General features: G+C 49.8%; 1 protein-coding gene across 2 annotated transcripts; it reads left to right on the forward strand.

Annotated features, from left to right (window-relative positions):
- The first annotated feature begins 5,528 nt into the window (after positions 1–5,528).
- Positions 5,529–15,084, forward strand: SPATA45 (spermatogenesis associated 45). Of its 2 annotated transcripts, XR_008549906.1 has the most exons (4): positions 5,529–5,585; positions 8,368–8,676; positions 13,644–13,793; positions 14,798–15,084. XR_008549906.1 is itself a non-coding variant. In XM_037497363.2 (3 exons), exons 2-3 carry the CDS (start codon positions 8,397–8,399, stop codon positions 13,661–13,663), a joined length of 300 nt encoding a protein of 99 aa, XP_037353260.1. In that variant the 5' UTR covers positions 5,529–5,585; positions 8,368–8,396; the 3' UTR covers positions 13,664–13,830. The 2 variants fall into 2 exon arrangements, 1 of the variants encoding a protein (XP_037353260.1); XM_037497363.2 differs by lacking the exon at positions 14,798–15,084 and having other exon boundaries at positions 13,644–13,830.
- Positions 15,085–16,889: the final 1,805 nt, after the last annotated feature.

A 16,889-nucleotide genomic window follows, 5' to 3' on the forward strand; every position in this document is an offset into this window, starting at 1 on the left:
TGTAACCACAGCAAGTCTGTGAAGTTCCAGCTGCTCAGCTACCTGCAAAGCTTCTCAGCCTTCTCTGACGTTGGCTGCTGGAGCCTCTCTGCCTGCAAAAATCTTCTGGAAGATCCACATGGTGGGGGCAGGAATGATTGACCCCGCCTTCCCTGAGGATACAAAAATGCTGAATAATCCCTAAAAAACACCTTGAATCCTGGAGGCTGCTCCTGCAGGCCTTTCTATTTCCTCTCTGAGTCTCTACCCCAATGGATACTTTCTTGAATATTGCCTGAGGCTATTCATCTTCCGGCACCACCTGTAACAGCCTTTGGCTTCAGCCCATAGTCACAAGACCCCATAGACAGTGACCTGTCCTCCACTGGGCACTGTCCCTGGATGACTGTATAGTACTGTTGCAGGGCATGAGAGGGGCACCCCAAAACCCCCAAACCTGCTCTAAATAGGCACTGCCATCCACTGCGTCAAGACAAAACATACTCTAGTTCGTTAGACCTTCAATGGAAAGGGACTTTAATAAAATTAGTGTGTGATACAGAAAAGGGGAAGAATATACTTTCCTAATCAAGAGCCCGAAGTTGCCCATCCCCTCGTGGGTAAATGACCAACCCAACGGGGTGACCCGAAGCAGGGCCACTGAAGCCCAAAAGCCTGGTGCATGGCTAAGACCCCTCCTGGTGGGGACCCATAGGAAAGGAGCAGAAAGGGCCAGGCAAGTTTGGAAGGTAAAGAGCAAAAGCAAAATCAAGATAAAAGCTGCCACTGTCACCTCCCCTCTGGTCTCTCACCCACGTCTGTTCCAACCAGTCCAGGACTAAGATGCAAGCGCAGCTTCTTCACAAGTCTCTGCTCCCTGTGCCTCCTCCAGGCTCCTCCTGCTTCCTGTCCTCTCCCTTCCTCAGGCTCCTCTCCAGCTTCTCCTCCTCTCTGCTCAGCCCCACCCTCCCTTGGGTGGGGCAAGGAAACTGGAACCTCCCCTTTCTCTGGGGACCCCCTGTTACAATCCCAAGGACCCATGCCCTGAACCCAGCACTTCTCCAAACCAGCATCAGACCTGTAAGCATACCCTCAGGAATCTGAGTGGGGAATCTTCATCAATCTAGTGATGAAGTCGGTTTTGAGGATGTTGGGTTTGGAGAGTGGATTCCTTGGTTAAGTTAACTCTGGGAAAAGTTGCCCCAGAGTTCCCCTTTCAGCTGTACTGGCAAATTTCTCCATGACACAGAGATGATAGTTGTATCCAAAAGGGAAGATTGTTGGGCCTCCCTCCCTGCTGGCACAAGAGGTTAAGCATCAGCACTATGAAGCAATCTGCAGCTACTATAGCACGAGTTCAATCCCCAGCCAGGGAGCTACCCACCTGGTGCAGCAGACCTCTCCTGTCTCCCCGCTGCTCCCCTCAGCAGGGGATTTCAGTCAATCTGCCTATTCTGCTCCCCACTCTGTCTCTGGTGAATCCTCTCAGCGTCTTCTGTCCTCTGAATCCTCTCGGGTTCCCCTGCCACCTTTGGCCTGTACCCAAGTTCTTGTATGCATAAATAAATAAATCTTAAAAAAATAAAAAAGGGGTAGGTTAGGGCCTCCCTAGTGGCACTATCAAGCTATTGGCAGACACTACAGCAGGAGTTCAATCAGGCCAGGGAGGTGACCCACATGGCCAACAGACCTCTCCTGCCTGCCTGCTGCTTCCCTCAGCCGTGTATTTCAGCAGATCTGCCTGTTCTGCTGCCCATTCTTTCTGGTGAATCCTCTCACGCCCTACACCTCTGGCTTACACCCCAGTTCTTGTATGCATAAATAAATCTTTTTTAAAAGGGGGAGCAGGTTTATTATAAAGGGAGTGAGAACAAAGGAGACCGCACACACTCAGCAGGCAGAAAAGGCTGTCCTGAAAGGGACCTATGTGCTGAGAGAGGCCTGCTTGGTCCCAGCTGCAGCCTGGGGAGGAGCTGCCTCTGCTGAGGGGCATCAGTGAGGAGAAGCCCAGCAAGGCCACAGTCCTGGGGGGCAGGAGGCGCTGCCCTGCAGAGGGAGAGAGTAGGTAAAAAGAAGCATAGACACAGGAGGGCAGGCCCCATGCCAGTGTTGTAGAAATAGATTCTACTTTTTACCCAGACAGAGGAAGAACAAGCGGTACATCAGGAATGATGAGGTCAGGAAAAGCTTTATTTCTCATGCATGAGGTCCAAGACCTGGGTAGCCCTGTAAGGTCTGAGCACCTATTTAAAGACCAAGAGTTTCTTTTATACACAACTGTGTCCATATCTGTTACACTGATAACATCGTTTTTCAGCAGCCACAACCATTTGTGGCAAAGTCCCCAGACAAGGGGGGCCAGGCAAGGGGGGAAAGATGCAGGCATTGGGGATGGCCTTGGAGAGACAGACCAGCTTGGCTGGCTGCCCAACCTTCTAGATAAGAGTGCTGAGGCCCTGGCCATGAATCTTGAGAGGGAAGGAGCTGTAAGTAAGCAACCTTGTGATTATGCCTGTGTTGGAGTGTTCATTGCACCTGGGCTGAAAGTTCTGCTGGAATCTTTATTATATTCATTTGCTCAATTATATATTTTCGCTGCACTGGGTGTAACACGTGGTGCCCAGGAAAAGGCAAAGGGCAAAAATCTCCCTAATATTGTCTCTAGGAAGGGCTTGTTCCTTTGTGAAGTTGTTAAACTTTGAATAACTATGCAGGAAATGAAAAGGATCAGAGATTCCCTAAAGGTCCTCAATCTCCATATCCTCTTTCTTTTGGCCTGTGCTTGGTGATACTCCCTAGGGCTGACATTTGCTCTAGGAGTTGGGGCCTAGGATATTTAATTCCTAGAGTTGGTTTAACAGCTACATTCATCACTTCTACCCCCACCCCCACCTCCAGCTCCCAGCACCGCGTGAGCCAGGATTCAGTCTTGTGCTGCCTCTGTTCCAAGTTTTCTGTTCTTCTCCGCCATCAATCAGAGTGATTAAACCGCAGTATTTGAGCTGAGACAAAATGCAGTTGTTTTAAACCATCAAGTAAGCAATTCCACATACCTTGTGCTGTGTCACAAAAATACCTGTTTATGGACTTTTAACGAGAAGACGCAATCCACAACCAATATGCCCAGGCAAGAATAGTTTAAACTTGTCAACTCTGTTAAAAAACAAAACTCACAACCTTGGAGATCAGAGCAGCTGCATGGAGTGATTCTTGAATTGGGCAGTGTCCAGTCTGGGAGCTGCCAGGCTCCCCCAGAAGGGAGGGTTTTCACAGACAGAATAGGAGGAGGTTATTTGCAAAGGTGGCTGTTTCAGGTGCCACAGTACCTGTGGTACAGTCTTTAACCCCTGCGCCCCCAGGGAGGCCCGCAGCCTGGTCATCTGACCAGGCAGATGAACTTGACAGAGGCTAAGAATAGAAAAGTGGGAAAGGAGGCATCAGAAGGCCAGAATCCTGGCTCACGCAGCACTGGGAGATGGGGGGTGTGGGGTGGGTAGAAGTGATGAACTTAGCTGTTAAGCCAGTTCTAGGAACTAAATATCCTAAGGCCCCAACATCTTTTTATTTATTTATTTTTTTTAAAGATTATTTATGCATACAAGAAATATGGTACAGGCCAGTGGTGGGGGACAGGGTGGGGTGGGGTGATTCACCAGAGGCAGAGTGGGGAGCAGAACAGGCAGATCCCTGGAAATCCACTGCTGAGGGGAGCAGCGGGAAGACAGGAGAGGTCTGCTGCGCCCTTTGGGTGTTGTGCCCAGCGTCGACCAGTGCAGCCCCCAAGGACACACAGACAGCCGCTGCAAGAGCATAAAGGAGTTTATTACAGGCTCAAGTCCGGGCCCACGACACGCACCGATGTAACGGTGGAGGTCGGGAGCCCTGAACAAAGGAGACAGGGATCTTATATAGGGATACAAGTAGATTTCTAAAAATTAAATCATGTTGGCAGTCATTCATTAGTTACACAGGTGCATCATTCATTGATTACACAGGTGCATTTCTTAATAATGGTGGGTACACAGTTATTTTATGGCTAGTTTGACCCCATCAGTGGCCTGCATTGCTCGGTTCTATTTTATGGCCAATTAGACCCATTACTCGGCTCCACTGTGGCCGGCCATCAGAGATAAGACCAGAGTGGGGTGGGGGTCATAAACCCTCTTTGGAATGCAGGCTAATTAGTCTTGAGTAAGCAAAACTTGAAATACTAAGATGGCGGTTATACACAAGATGGAGGAATAGTGGCTAAGTCTCACATTGGGTAGCTCCCTGGCCGGGGATAGAACTGGAGCTGCAGTGGCTGGTGAGAGCTTGATAGTTCTGTCTTTAACCCCCGCGCCCCCAGGGAGGCCCGCAGCCTTTATCTTGATTTTGCTTCTCCTACCCCTGACATCCTGGGTCCCTCTGCCCCTTTCCTATGGGTCCCCGCTGGCAGGAGCCTTAAACATGCATCAGGCTTTCAGTCCTCAGTGGCCCTGCTTGGGCCACCCCTGTTTGGCTGGCCATTTACTCACGAGGGGATAGGTAACTTCGGGTGCTTATTTGGAAATGATATTTTTTGTATTAAAATTCTTTTCTATTAAAGGTCTTTTATGTTTTGTCTTGATGTGGCAGATATCTAGAACTTATTTAGAATGGGTAGGTTTAGAGGTTCTGGGGTACCCCTCTCCCTGTCTGTAACAACCCTTCCCATCATTCCTTTTTTTTAAAAAATATTTGCCTAGAAGGACTGGGGATGTAGGCCAGAGGTGTGGGGGGTGAGAGGATTTACCAGAGACAGAGTGGGGAGCAGAGTGGGGAGCAGACCACTGGAGAGTTCTGCTGCGCCATGTGGGTCAGCTCCCAGGCCGGGGATGGAACTCAGGCCTTAGAGTAATAGCCTGAAACTTAACCCCTAAGCCCCAGAGAGCCCTTTCCCATCATTCTTTAAGGAATTAAGTGCTCTGGTTTTGTGCCTTCAAGACCAATCTTCCTTTTATCACTAATTCCTGTAAAGAGAGAAAGAAATTATGACTTTTATATTTCTGAAGATTTTCTTTTAAGTTGGAGGCTTCCTCTTATAAAGAGAAGATATCGATTAAATAATTTCTCAAGGAAAATATGAAATTTTGGTGAAATCAGTATAAAGGGCTTTGATTTATTAAACACCTACCATAGACCCTTCGAGTGTAAGTGCCTTAGGGGCAGGGACCCATTTGTCCCCAGACCCCAGAGCAGCACAGGCTCAGAGAAATACCAGTACACGTGAAAGTGGATGCCAGGCCCAATGCAGCGAGCTCTAAGGCATCTCTCATTGAGCTCCAGCTCCAGCCACCACTTATCACACACACAAACGCACCTTTTACAAAAGTTACAATCAAGAAGTGTATCTTATCCCATTTTACAAATGAAAAACCAATGCTAAGAGAGGTGGAGTAATTTATTCAAACACACAAAACTGATAAGTAAATGATCTCTCTGACTTTAGGACTTCCCTTACTCAGAGTTCTATGACTAGAACAAAGTGGGAATGGCCTGTGCCAGAACATTCCATTACCCGGGTGACATTTCTGGACTAACTTCGCCAGTGGATTCAATAGGCTTTGAGTTGCTGTATATTAAAGGTAACAGAGTAATCTACCTACCATAGAAATAGGAATATAGTTTTCTACCTCTCTCTCTCTCTCTCTCTCTCTCTCTCTTTCGCTCTCTCTCTATCATTATTGTGGTAATTGTGTTCTATAAAGTAACCTCAGGTATTAATTTTGGGTTAACATACATTTTAGTGAGTAGGCAAATTTGTAATATAGAGTTCATGGATAATGAGGATTTACTGTATATCCATGCTCAGTATTTTCAAAGCCCTTTTCAGACAAAAGAACGCATGTGTTCAGTTTCTAAGCCCAGCATGGTCACTTAACTCTGCCCCTAGTCCCCACGCAGGAAGTGAGATTCGTGGCATGCTAGGAGTTGTAATCCTCAGCACCCCAGAACTCATCAGTATGGCATCCACTCAGGACTTATTCACTGGCTCAGAGCTTGCTCACTCTTCCTCTGGTATTACCTGCATTCAAGGTCCATTGACCAAAACCCTGTTCTGGCCGATAACCTCTACAGTTGTGGCAGCATTGGGTGAGAGGGAAGAAGGCCTGCCCAACCAGGCACTATTTTTTTTTAAGATTTATTTTATTTATGTGTGCATAGAAGAACTGGGGTGTAGGCCAGAGGTGTGGGGAGTGAGAAGATTCACCAGAGACAGAGTGGGGAGCAGAACGGGGGGATCTGGGCCTCCCTGGTGGCACAAGGGGTTGAGTCTCAGCACTATGAAGCTACTGCATCCTGAGTTCGATCCCTGGCCAGGGAGCTACCCATATGGCACAGCTGACCTCTCCTGTCTCCCTGCTGCTCCCCTCAGCAATGTGTTTCAGTAGATCTGCCATTTCTCTGGTAAATCCTCTCACCCAGCATCCCCAGCACCTCTGGCCTACACCCCAGCACTTGTAGGCATAAATAAATTATCTTATAAAACAAAACAAAACAGGTGGAGCTGCTGAAATACAGTGCTGAGGGGAGCAACGGAGAGACAGGAGAGGTCTCCTGTGCCATGTGGGTCAGCTACCTGGCCAGCCAGGGATGGAACTCCTGCTGCAGCGATAGGCGATAGCTTGATAGCACTGTCTTTAACCCCTGCATCACCAGTGGGGGCCACCAGTGGCCCTCTGCCCACTTCTCCCCTGAACTTCCCATTCCATGTAGAGTGCCCTTCCCCATTTCCATAAACATTTTCAGACTTCTATCCTTTTATTCTTCTGAGTTGCATTCAGGGTGTTGCTTCTGCTCTGTCCTCCAGTTCTCTGATTCTTTCTTCATCTGAATCCACACCTGCTGCTATATCCATACACAAGTTCTAAATTTATTAAGAACATTTTTTTCACTTCTAGGAATTCTTTTTGGTTTCTTGTTTCCTGAAGATAGTTGCAAACTTGTTTTCTTCTTTCTTTATCTGTGCCATGTGGTGATTATTTTATAGTCTGTCTGGTGCTTCCAGTGTATGCAGATTTCATAGGTTTGCTCTTCTCACTTCTTGATGCCTGACTTACTTGTGTGCTTGATTGGTTGTCTTGTGAGGTGTATTGTTTACCCTCCTTGAAAAAGTTTTGTTGGAGATTCCCAGAGAACTAGGCGGAAGTTCTTTCAGAGGATGTTTGAGTTGGCTTCGGGCACATGGGTGTTTTCCTAGTCTGGGCCCTTTTCAGTAAATTCAGTAAATTCTGGGCCCCTTTCAGTTAATTCCTCTGGTGTAGGCCAGAGGTGCAGGGGTGAGAGGACTCACCAGAGATAGAGCGGTGAACAGAACAGGCAGACTGATGAAATACACTGCTGAGGGGAGCAGCAGGTGAGACAGGTGAGGTCTGCTGCACCATGTGGGTCACTCCCTGCCTGGGGATCGAACTCAGGCCACAGTGGGGACAACCTGAGACTCTGTGGGCCCCCGGGGAGGCCCCTAAAATGACTGTTTATTAATTATTTTTATAATCAGAAGAAACTGTTCCTAAAAGTAAGACTAAAGCAGATATCTGTGTACTACACCCTAAGGAGGCAATTAAAACAGTATGTTTATTTGGGATCAAAGAAGTACAATTTAGGGTACAAATTCAGTAGGGGTTTGTATGGGAAGAAAAGAGGAAATGGGGCCTCCCTTGTAGCATAAGGGGTTAAGATGCAACCTGTGAAGCTATTTGAGCCACTGCAGCATGAGTTCAATCCCCAGCCATGGAGCTGCCCACAGGGCGCAGCAGACCTCTCCTGTCTCCCTGCTGCTCCCCTCAGCAGTAGATTTCAGATCCACCTGTTCTGTTCCCCACTCTGTCTCTGGTGAATCTTCTCACCCCCCACACCTCTGGCCTGTACCCCAGTTTCTTTGTTTTTTTTTTTCTTGTATGCATAAATAAATACATCTTTAAAAAAAAAAAAAGAAAAGAGGAAATGAGGTAAGTGGTTAAAGAATAGGGTTGACTGCTGTTAAGGAGCTTAACCTATTCCTGACTTTACATTTTGGTTACAGATTCTCTAGAAAGGGTGTGAAGGGAACTGACGGACTCTCTGGCAATAGGTCCACAATCATCAGTTCTCTTGATCTGGACCATTCTCAGTGGTGGTGGTTTCTTAAAATGGCAGCTCTGACCCACTCCAAAGCTCTCTCAGCCAGTGTAAAAGCCTCTGGCCTGGTTTCATGGAGCCAGGCGGGGTGGCTTGTCTGGAGCGATGTCTGCGCAGGAAGGAGTGAGGTGTGGGAGGGGTGATGCCTTGGTGGTCTCCATGGGAGCAGAAAGAAAACTGGCCAAGGCCTGATTGTGGACTGGCTTCTGGGGCCCTGGCCACACAGTTTCTTCCATTTGTTTACAGGAATCACTGGTAATTGGCCTGCCGGCATAATGGCTTCAATGAAGAGAACCAGGGAGATAATTAAAAAACTTATAACCAGCAAGCGGGGTCTTCTGGAGGAGATCAACGAAAGGCGGGAGTCCAACTGCCTGGTGGAGAGAGGCAATGAGGTCAGCCTGCTCAGAGTTCAGCGGAGGCATTTCAAAGAGGCCTATTCGTCCCAGTCCCCGCAGGATGGAGTCAGAGAATCTGTTCCCGACAGCGGCAGGAGCTCCTGGGTGGAGCTGAGCTTCATCACCCACAAGGAAAGAAAGCACTTCCCACCCAAAAGTAAGACGCGATGTCAGTGTCAGGGTGCAGGGGAACCTACCCCTCTGGTCCTCTAGGCCGGTCAAGTTGCCAAAACGGCATTAAATGGGTTCGCAAAGGAATAAATCAGTTTCAGGCCACATGCACAGGGGAGGCCTGGGGGTCTTCTTTGGGGAGAGGGGCTTCATATGCTGAACTGAGAGTGGGATGGGGTCTTCCATGGTGGTCCAGGGGTTAAAGTCTCAGCGCTATCAAGCTATGGGCAGCCACTGACACCTGAGTCTGATCCCTGGCCAGGAAGCTGACCCACAGGGCATAGCAGACCTCTCCTGTCTACCCGCTGCTCCCCTCAGCAGTGGATTTCAGTGGATCTGCTTGTTCTGCCCCCCACTCTCTCTGGTGAATCCTCTCACCACCCCTCCACCTCAGGCTTTCACCCCAGTTCTTGTATGCATAAATAAATAAATCTTTTTTAAAAAAAGAGAGAGGGCCTTCTGGTGGCGCAAGGGGTTAAGCACAGCACTGTTAAGCTGTCCAACGGCAGTCTCTGCAGTCACGAGTTCGATCCTTGGCCGACCAGGGAGCTACCCACATGGCGCAGCAGACCACTCATGTCTTGCCCGCTGCTCCCCTCAGCTGTGGATTTCAGTCAGTCTGCCTGTTCTGTTCCCCACTCTGTCTCTGGTGAATCCTCTCAACCCCTACACCTCCGACCTATACCCTAGTTCTTGTATGCATACATAAATCAATCTTTAAATAGAGAGAGAGAGAGAGAGAGAGAGAACAGGACAGTGGGCCAGGATGCCCAGGAGAGGAAAGGGTCACCGCATTCCAGAAGGTTGTTAGTGCATGACTGTCACTTTTCCTCTCCATTAGGGGAAGGACCAGGGCTCAGGGGTAGTAGTGTCTGCTTCCTTGTTCAGGGCAAGAGAAAAGGGTCTATGAGAAGGGAAGGGCCTCCCTCTTAATCTCCTAGAATTTGCCTTATTCTAATCTCAACAAAATCTGCAGACCAGAGCCAGGCATTTGAGGAGAATGCCCTGAGAATCTTGGGGTGTCAGATTTGAGTCTTTTCATGGGATTCCCAGCCAATCAACAGGCGGGATTTGTAAGTAAATTAGAAAGAATTTCCAGGGTGAGAGAGCACATGTGGATTGGCCTGGGGTAGCGTCAGGCTGGTCTCCTGGCTGGACACCAGGAGGCTGGGTGCTGACCTAAGCCACTGTGTACAGGCATTCTTTTTCAAGCGCTCCTGAGGCCAAAGCCTCTGTCTTCATTGAGAACACTGGGATATTATTTGCGTTTTTCATTCTCACGCTCTCAGGAGAGTACAGTGGAATTTTCCAGAAGCTATGAGATGTGCAATGACATCATTGCTTTGACCATTAATGGAGTGTGGACTTGTATTCTTGAACTTAACATTTTTTGCTTTATTTTCTAACATGGTCATTGTTGATACAACACTCATACCAAAGCCTGACCAAGCTCTGTTCCTAAGGAGCTGACCTCAAGGAGAGGCAGGTGGAGGTGAGGAGTCCGCTGTGATGCTGGAAACAAATCTACCCTGGAGGGCCCCCCTGGTGGCGCTAGGGGTTAAAAACCACACTATGAGACAATCCACAGCCTCTGAAGCACGAGTTCGATCCCCAGCAGGCCAGGGAGCAATCCACATGGTGCATCAGACCTCTCTTGACTCACCCGCTGCTCCCCTCAGCATTGTACTTTGGTCAATCTGCCTGTCCTGCTCCCCACTGTCTCTGGTGAATCCTCTCATCCCCCACATCTCTGGCCTGTGCCCCAGCTCTTGTATGTATAAATAAATAAATCTTTAAAAAAAACAAACAAAACAAATCTACCTTGGAGGGCCTGGCTGAGAGCAGAGGTGGGTGGCCCTGCCCCCAGGAGGCCACAGGCTCAGAAGGACCCTCAATGAGATAACAAGATGGGACTTAGCTCCGGAATTCTGTGGCTGTTACTTGAGTTGGCCCTGAACATATACGGAAGAATCCAGGGCAAAGCAGCACAAGCTATAACAGCCTCCTCGTGATGTGGGGTGCCTCCTGGGAGCCTTTCTCTACACAGAACAATCCCCCCCTGTCCTCGCTTACACTTATTCTGGTGCTTTGCACCTGGACAGACAGCAGGCTTCTGCCCTGTAAGTCCCATCACACTAATGAATCTCATCTCCTTTCTGATGCCGCCCACGTTCTATTTCTGGCCCTGATATTTCTCCTGTGTTCTGGAAGCATCTATCAGATTGCAGGTAGCAGACTGTAGCCTGTACCTGATGTTACCGCAGATGCCACAGACACACAGCCACGCCCCTGACCCCTGGCTAGCGCTGGGTTCTAGGACCCAGAAGCACCCCAGAAGCCATGTCAGCTATGCTTCAGCATCAGTGCTGGGTCTGGTCTCAACCCCCAGTCTGCAGGGCCTGTCCCATCCTCCACTGTCAGCCCCTTTACATCCTTCCCTGAGCTGGTCAGCTTCCCGCCACCAGGGCCAGATGCTTTTCCAGCCACATCTCTGCCCTCCCTGCCTCTTTCCACCACTGTGACTTTTCTCCTGATCCTGGACCAGGCCCCTCTGTCTCCCGCCTCAGGGACAGGGGCACAGTGTCCCTGGGCCCAGAGCTGTGCCTCTTTCCCTCATTTTACTCAGATTTTTGTTCAAAAGTCAATGCATAGGAGCCTCTCTGGGGGCGCAAGAGGTTAAGTCTCAGGTTAAGTCTCTGCACAGTCATTAGTTGTATCCAAAAGGGCAGGTTAGGGCCTCCCTGGTGGTGCAATCAAGCTATCAGCAGCCACTGCAACACGAGTTCAATCCCCAGCCAGGGAGCTGACCCAAAGGGCACAGCAGACCTCTCCTGTCTCCCAGCTGCTCCTCTCAGCAGTGTATTTCAGTGAATTGGTCTGTTCTGCTCCCCATCTTGTCTATGGTGAGCTCTCTCACCCCCTACCAGCCTGCACCTCTGGCCTACACCCCAGCTCTTGTATGCATAAATAAAGTAAATCTTAAAAAAATAGTCAACTCATCAGGAAGCACCTGATGTAAATAGCGCCCCAACATCTGGCCCCCCAGCTTTCTTTCCCTCCGCTCTTATCACTTCCTTAGGCCAAGCTCCCGAAAGTGTAGCCGTCGCTGCTTTATCATAACAGTCCCTAGTATGGCGTCCAGCACAGTCCAGACACTCTGCAAGTATTTGTTGAACAAATATTGAGACAAGGAGTGTTTTTTCCAGAAGGAGCGGGGGTCTGACCACATTCCTCTTGAGACAGTTGACAGCGGGAGGGGGCGGAGGGGCCTCAGCACTGGCGCGTGTTCCTCAGAAGGGACGGCGGGAAGGCACGTCTGCGGGCAGTGAGCTTCCCTAAGTCTGAGGAAGAGCTTCATCCTCCATTCATTCATTCATTCATTCAGCAAATATTCGTGCGCGCCTCAGCACATCGGGTGGCTTGTGGGCTCGGCCCCGGTGAGGAACTTCGAGGGGCCTGGGCGGTGGAGGTGTGTGCCCTGGGTGGGGTGGGCGGTCAGGGCCGCTGGGCCGGAACGTCTGGGAGCTGAGATGCGTCCAGGGCACGGCGGTGACCAGGGCCACGGGCCTGACCAGGGCCACGGGCCTGGACAGTGTCATCAGGGATAAAGGGCAGCGTGAGATTGGCCTGAGGGTCGCGAGTGCTGAGAGGCCTGGAGGGTTAAGGGTGAGGGAGGTCCAGGTTTTGTCGAAGCCCTCGAGTTTGGGGCTTCTTTGGCGTGTTAGGCCCGGGAAGGTGGTTTCTTTTTTTTTCTTTTTTCCATTTTTTCAGATTTATTTATTTATGGATACAAGAACTGGGGTACAGGCCAGAGGTGTGGGGAAGTGAGAGGATTCACCAGAGGCAGAGTGGGGAGCACAGCAGGCAGACTGACTGAAATACACTGCTGAGGGGGGACCAGGGAGGCAAGAGAGGGCTGCTGCGCCATGTGGGTAGCTCCCTGGCCGGGGATCGAACTTGTGTTGCAGAGGCTGCAGACAGCTTCACAGTGCTGTACTTAACCCCTGTGCCACCAGGGAGGCCCTGGGAAAGCGGTTTCTAAGCAGGCACTCTCCACACTCCGCCTTCAGTCTTCCCCCGCGCGTGTGAAGGCAGGACGAGGACAGCAGTGGACACTCATGCCAACGGTTCTCAGTCCCACTGCCGTAGCTAGGGACAGGCTTTGACAACAGGCTTTCCTGTCTCGGGGTTCTGGAGGCTAGAAGTCTGAGGCAGGGGCACCAGCAGGGGTGGGCTAGGCGAGGGGCATCTTCCTGGCGTGCAGAGGGTGTCCAGTGGCCTGTCCTAGCTGGGCAGAGGGGCTAGCTTTCTGGCCTCTGGTCACCCAGCACATATCCCACTCTCCGGGGCTCTACCTTCTCAGTCACGTCTCGCTGGCACCTCACCTCCTAAGTCAGCACACTGGGGTAGGGTTTCTTTCTTTCTTACCCTTTTTTTTTTTTTTAAAGATTTATTTTATTTATTTACTCATACAAGAGCTGGGGTACAGGCCAGAGGTACTTGGGTGGGGGGCAGGGTGAGAGGATTCACCAAGGACAGAGTAGGGAGAAGAACAGAAGGATTCACTGACATACACTGCTGAGGGGAGACAGGAGAGGTCTGCTGGGCCATGTGGGTCAGCTCCCTGACCAGGATGGAACTTGGGCTTCAGTGGCTGGTCATAGCTTCATTGTGCCGAGACTTAACCCCTGCACCACGAGGGAGGCCCTGGGGTAGGGTTTCAACGCAGGAACTTGGAGGGGACACAGAAGCTCCATCAAGCTCTGTCAGTCTCCCTTAGGCTCAGCTTCTGCTTGGATCACTGGCCTTGGTCATTTAGTGTTTCTAGATCTTAGTCTCTGTGTCTGTGAAACAGAACCTAGCTGCTCATCCTCTCTGCCCTCGAGGATATTTTGAAGACCACAAAATGTATTGTGTGTTAATGACAATGGCTTTTTGTTCTTTATTTTTCAGATAATGCCATATTTGGATAACCTGCATCTCCAGAGATACACAGAAATGCCACCTCTTTAATCCTTCAATGTCTTGTCTGAATTATTTGCAAATATTATGAAGCATAAAATTATGTGCTTGGATCACCAGGAAAACATTTAATTAAGTTATGTAAGCATGCCATCTTTGTTCATTTCATTCCATAATTAGACTTAGATTTTTTTTTTAAAGATTTATTTATTTATGCATACAAGAGCTGGGGTACAAGCCAGAGGTGCAGGGGGTAGGAGGATTCACCAGCGACAGTGGGGAGCAGAACAGGTGGATCCACTGAAATCCACTGCTGAGGGGAGCAGCAGGGAGACAGGAGAGGCCTGCTGCACCTTGGCTGGGATCAAACTCAGGCCAAAACAGTTGTTGATAGCTTCATAGTGTTGAGACTTAACCTCTGTGCCACCAGGGAGGCCCTAGACTTAGATATTTTGAAGATGGAATTTTAGTCACCAAAAGATGTCTTCAAAGATGAGTTATCTGCACTAGTTTAGACCTTCAGAGTCAGTGGAATGTGCTGGTCACCCTGCAGGCCGGGGCTTCAGAGCCTCAGGGGCAGCCCTGGCCTCTGTGTTGCGTGCTTGACTGAGACTTGGATCACTGGAATAAGTTCACGCTCGAGAGTGTAATAAAAGGTGCCTGTTGCCAGAGCTTTTGGGGACATGCCCCTCCCCTGCCCGGTGCAGCCATCCTGGGCTCACCTGGGTCAGATCCTGTTTGGCTAGTGTCACCTTTCACAGCCTCCCAGGGGGCAGGCTGATGCCAGTTTGGTTGGCCTGAGCTCCTGCCCCTGGAGTTGATGCTGTGTCTTGCTGCCAGATGGGCTGCCAGTGGGTCTGGCCCCTCTGGGGCATTTGTCTTTACATCAGTGAAACATTTATTTTTTAAAAGAGTTGTTTTATTTATTTATGCATACAAGATCTGGGGTGCAACAGTGCTGTGAAGCTGTCTGCAGCCTCCACAGTGCTGGTTCAATTCTCAGCCAGCTGGGGAGATACCCACATGGCATAGCAGACCTCTCCTGTCTCGCCCACTGTATTTCAGTCAGTCTGCCTGTTCTGTTCCCCTCTCTGTCTCTGGTGAATCCTCTCACCCTTCTGCACATCTGGCCTGTGCCCTGAAAGGTCGATGCAGGGGCCAGGAATAAGGAAGCCCACATAGCAAAAAACAAGATGGCCCTGACACCAGTACCATTGATACCATCAAACCAAAACTGAAGCCATAAACAGGAGAAAAACAACTTGGCTCCACAAAAAACAACTTTGTTCCGCCTAAACCTGTTTCCCCCCTGCCAACACAGTTTTCCTGCCTAACCTCTCCTCACCCTATAAAAGGACATCTCCCCCCATAATGGGTGCTACTTCTCCGACCCCCATGAGAGTTGGCAAATCTCACCCAGGGTGCAATAAAGTTTCTGCCTGTTAGAAACTGGCCTGGCTCTCCTTCTTGTTATTGCGCCAAACCTTCCATGCCCCGGTTCTTGTATGCATGAAAAAAATGAATCTTTAAAAAAAAGAAAAAGAACTGGGGTGCAGCTCTTGTATAGGGTGCAGGGGCGGGGTGAGAGGGTTCACCAGAGGCAGAGTGGGCAGCAAAACAGGCAGATCCACTGAAATCCACTGCTGAGGGTGTTAGGGGGAAAAGGATGTCCCAAAGGAAACTCCAAATCCCATCACCACCAAAGGGAAGGTGGCTGGGATTTGGAGTTTCCAGTGTCTTTGGCTTTGACCTGGGGTGGGGGTGGAGTCCATAAAGCCTATATGGAATTTGCTTTGGGACATCCTTTTCCCCCTAACAAGGGGAGCAGCGGGGAGACAGGAGAGGTCTGCTGTGCCCTGTGGGTCAGCTCCCTGGCCCAGGATGGAACTCAGGCTGCAGTGGCTGGTGATAGCTTGAGAGTGCTGAGCCTTAACCCTGTGCCACCAGGGAGGCCCCAACTGTGACACATTTACCTTCTGTTTTGTCACCCTTTGTCTCAGGTTCCTAAGCCTGAACATTTTATTTTATTTTTTTTTATTATTTAAATTTTATTTTTATATTCCCCATACAATTACAACCCCCTTATTTTGACCCCAATCCCTCCTTTCCCCGCCCCCCATCCCCCATAGAGTGTCTCTGGTTCATAGTTGTTGTTGATTTTGATATTTTCTTTCTTATAGTTATTCCTTTTCCTGGTTCCTTATTTAAGTTTTCTAGATTCCTGCTATGAGTGAGTCATTTTAATGTGGTGGGGTGTGAATCAGCCCAGGGGCCTAACCCCTCTTGCCAGAACTTGATTCATCAACTCAGGTTCAATGAAAAAGGCCAGGCCCAAAGCTAAGTGTTTCTCAAAAAGGCAAACATTGCCCGTCAAGTGAGGGGGAGGGGCAGCTGCCCTGTTCCCTGGGTACCTCCGGAGACCCTGGTTCAAAGGCTTTGGGGGTCCCCCACCACCTCAAGTACACTGTTGCTATTTGGTGTGACTTAGTAGGTTTTTTTGGGGGGTGCTATTCATTCACTTGGAAACATTTCTGGATGTTCCCAGATGTGAAAAATAACTTACCCCTGATCTAGTCCAGGATACTATGGCTTATAATCAGTACAAATGTTCGAATGACCAAAATATCTACTTGATCTTCACTGTATTGCTGGCTGGCTGCTTCCCTAATCCTGTTGAGAGGGACAAAAGTGTCTTTGTTATGTTTGGGGAGCTGGTTGCCAGGAGCCTGGGGGAAGTAAAGATTGAGCTCACTTGCCAGTGGCAAATGATTTGCTGCCCAACACGCCCCCCTCCCCCGCCCCCCCCACCCCAGTCACAGCCTTTATAACCAATGGTGACCCAGGCAGCAGGTGCATCTGTGTGTCCTTCTAGCAAACTAGCCCCCCCGGGAGGGGTGAGGGCCCGTGGGTGCAGCCAGTGGTCAGTGGCGCTGGCAGCTGGGGCTTTGGCCCTGCGGGTCCTGAGGTAAGGATGGTCTCAGGAGGCTGAGCCCGAGGAATCTGATGCTATCTCAGGGCAGATGGTGTCAGAACTGACTGGAATTCTCCAGAGGCTGGTGTCTGAGAATTGCTTATTGGCAATTCACACTGACATTGGAATTGGACCCAGGAACCCTAAACAATCATAGGAAATAAGAATGTCTATTTTTGGATGGAGGAGGTGTTCCCCTTTTTCTTCCTCCCCAGACCTGTGGGGGAAAGTGGAGCTGGCCTGGGAGGGGCCACACTCACTCATGG

Source organism: Talpa occidentalis, unplaced genomic scaffold, assembly GCF_014898055.3.
Source record: "Talpa occidentalis isolate TD23 unplaced genomic scaffold, MPIMG_talOcc4v2.1 talOcc4.8, whole genome shotgun sequence".
Lineage (NCBI taxonomy): Eukaryota > Metazoa > Chordata > Mammalia > Eulipotyphla > Talpidae > Talpa > Talpa occidentalis.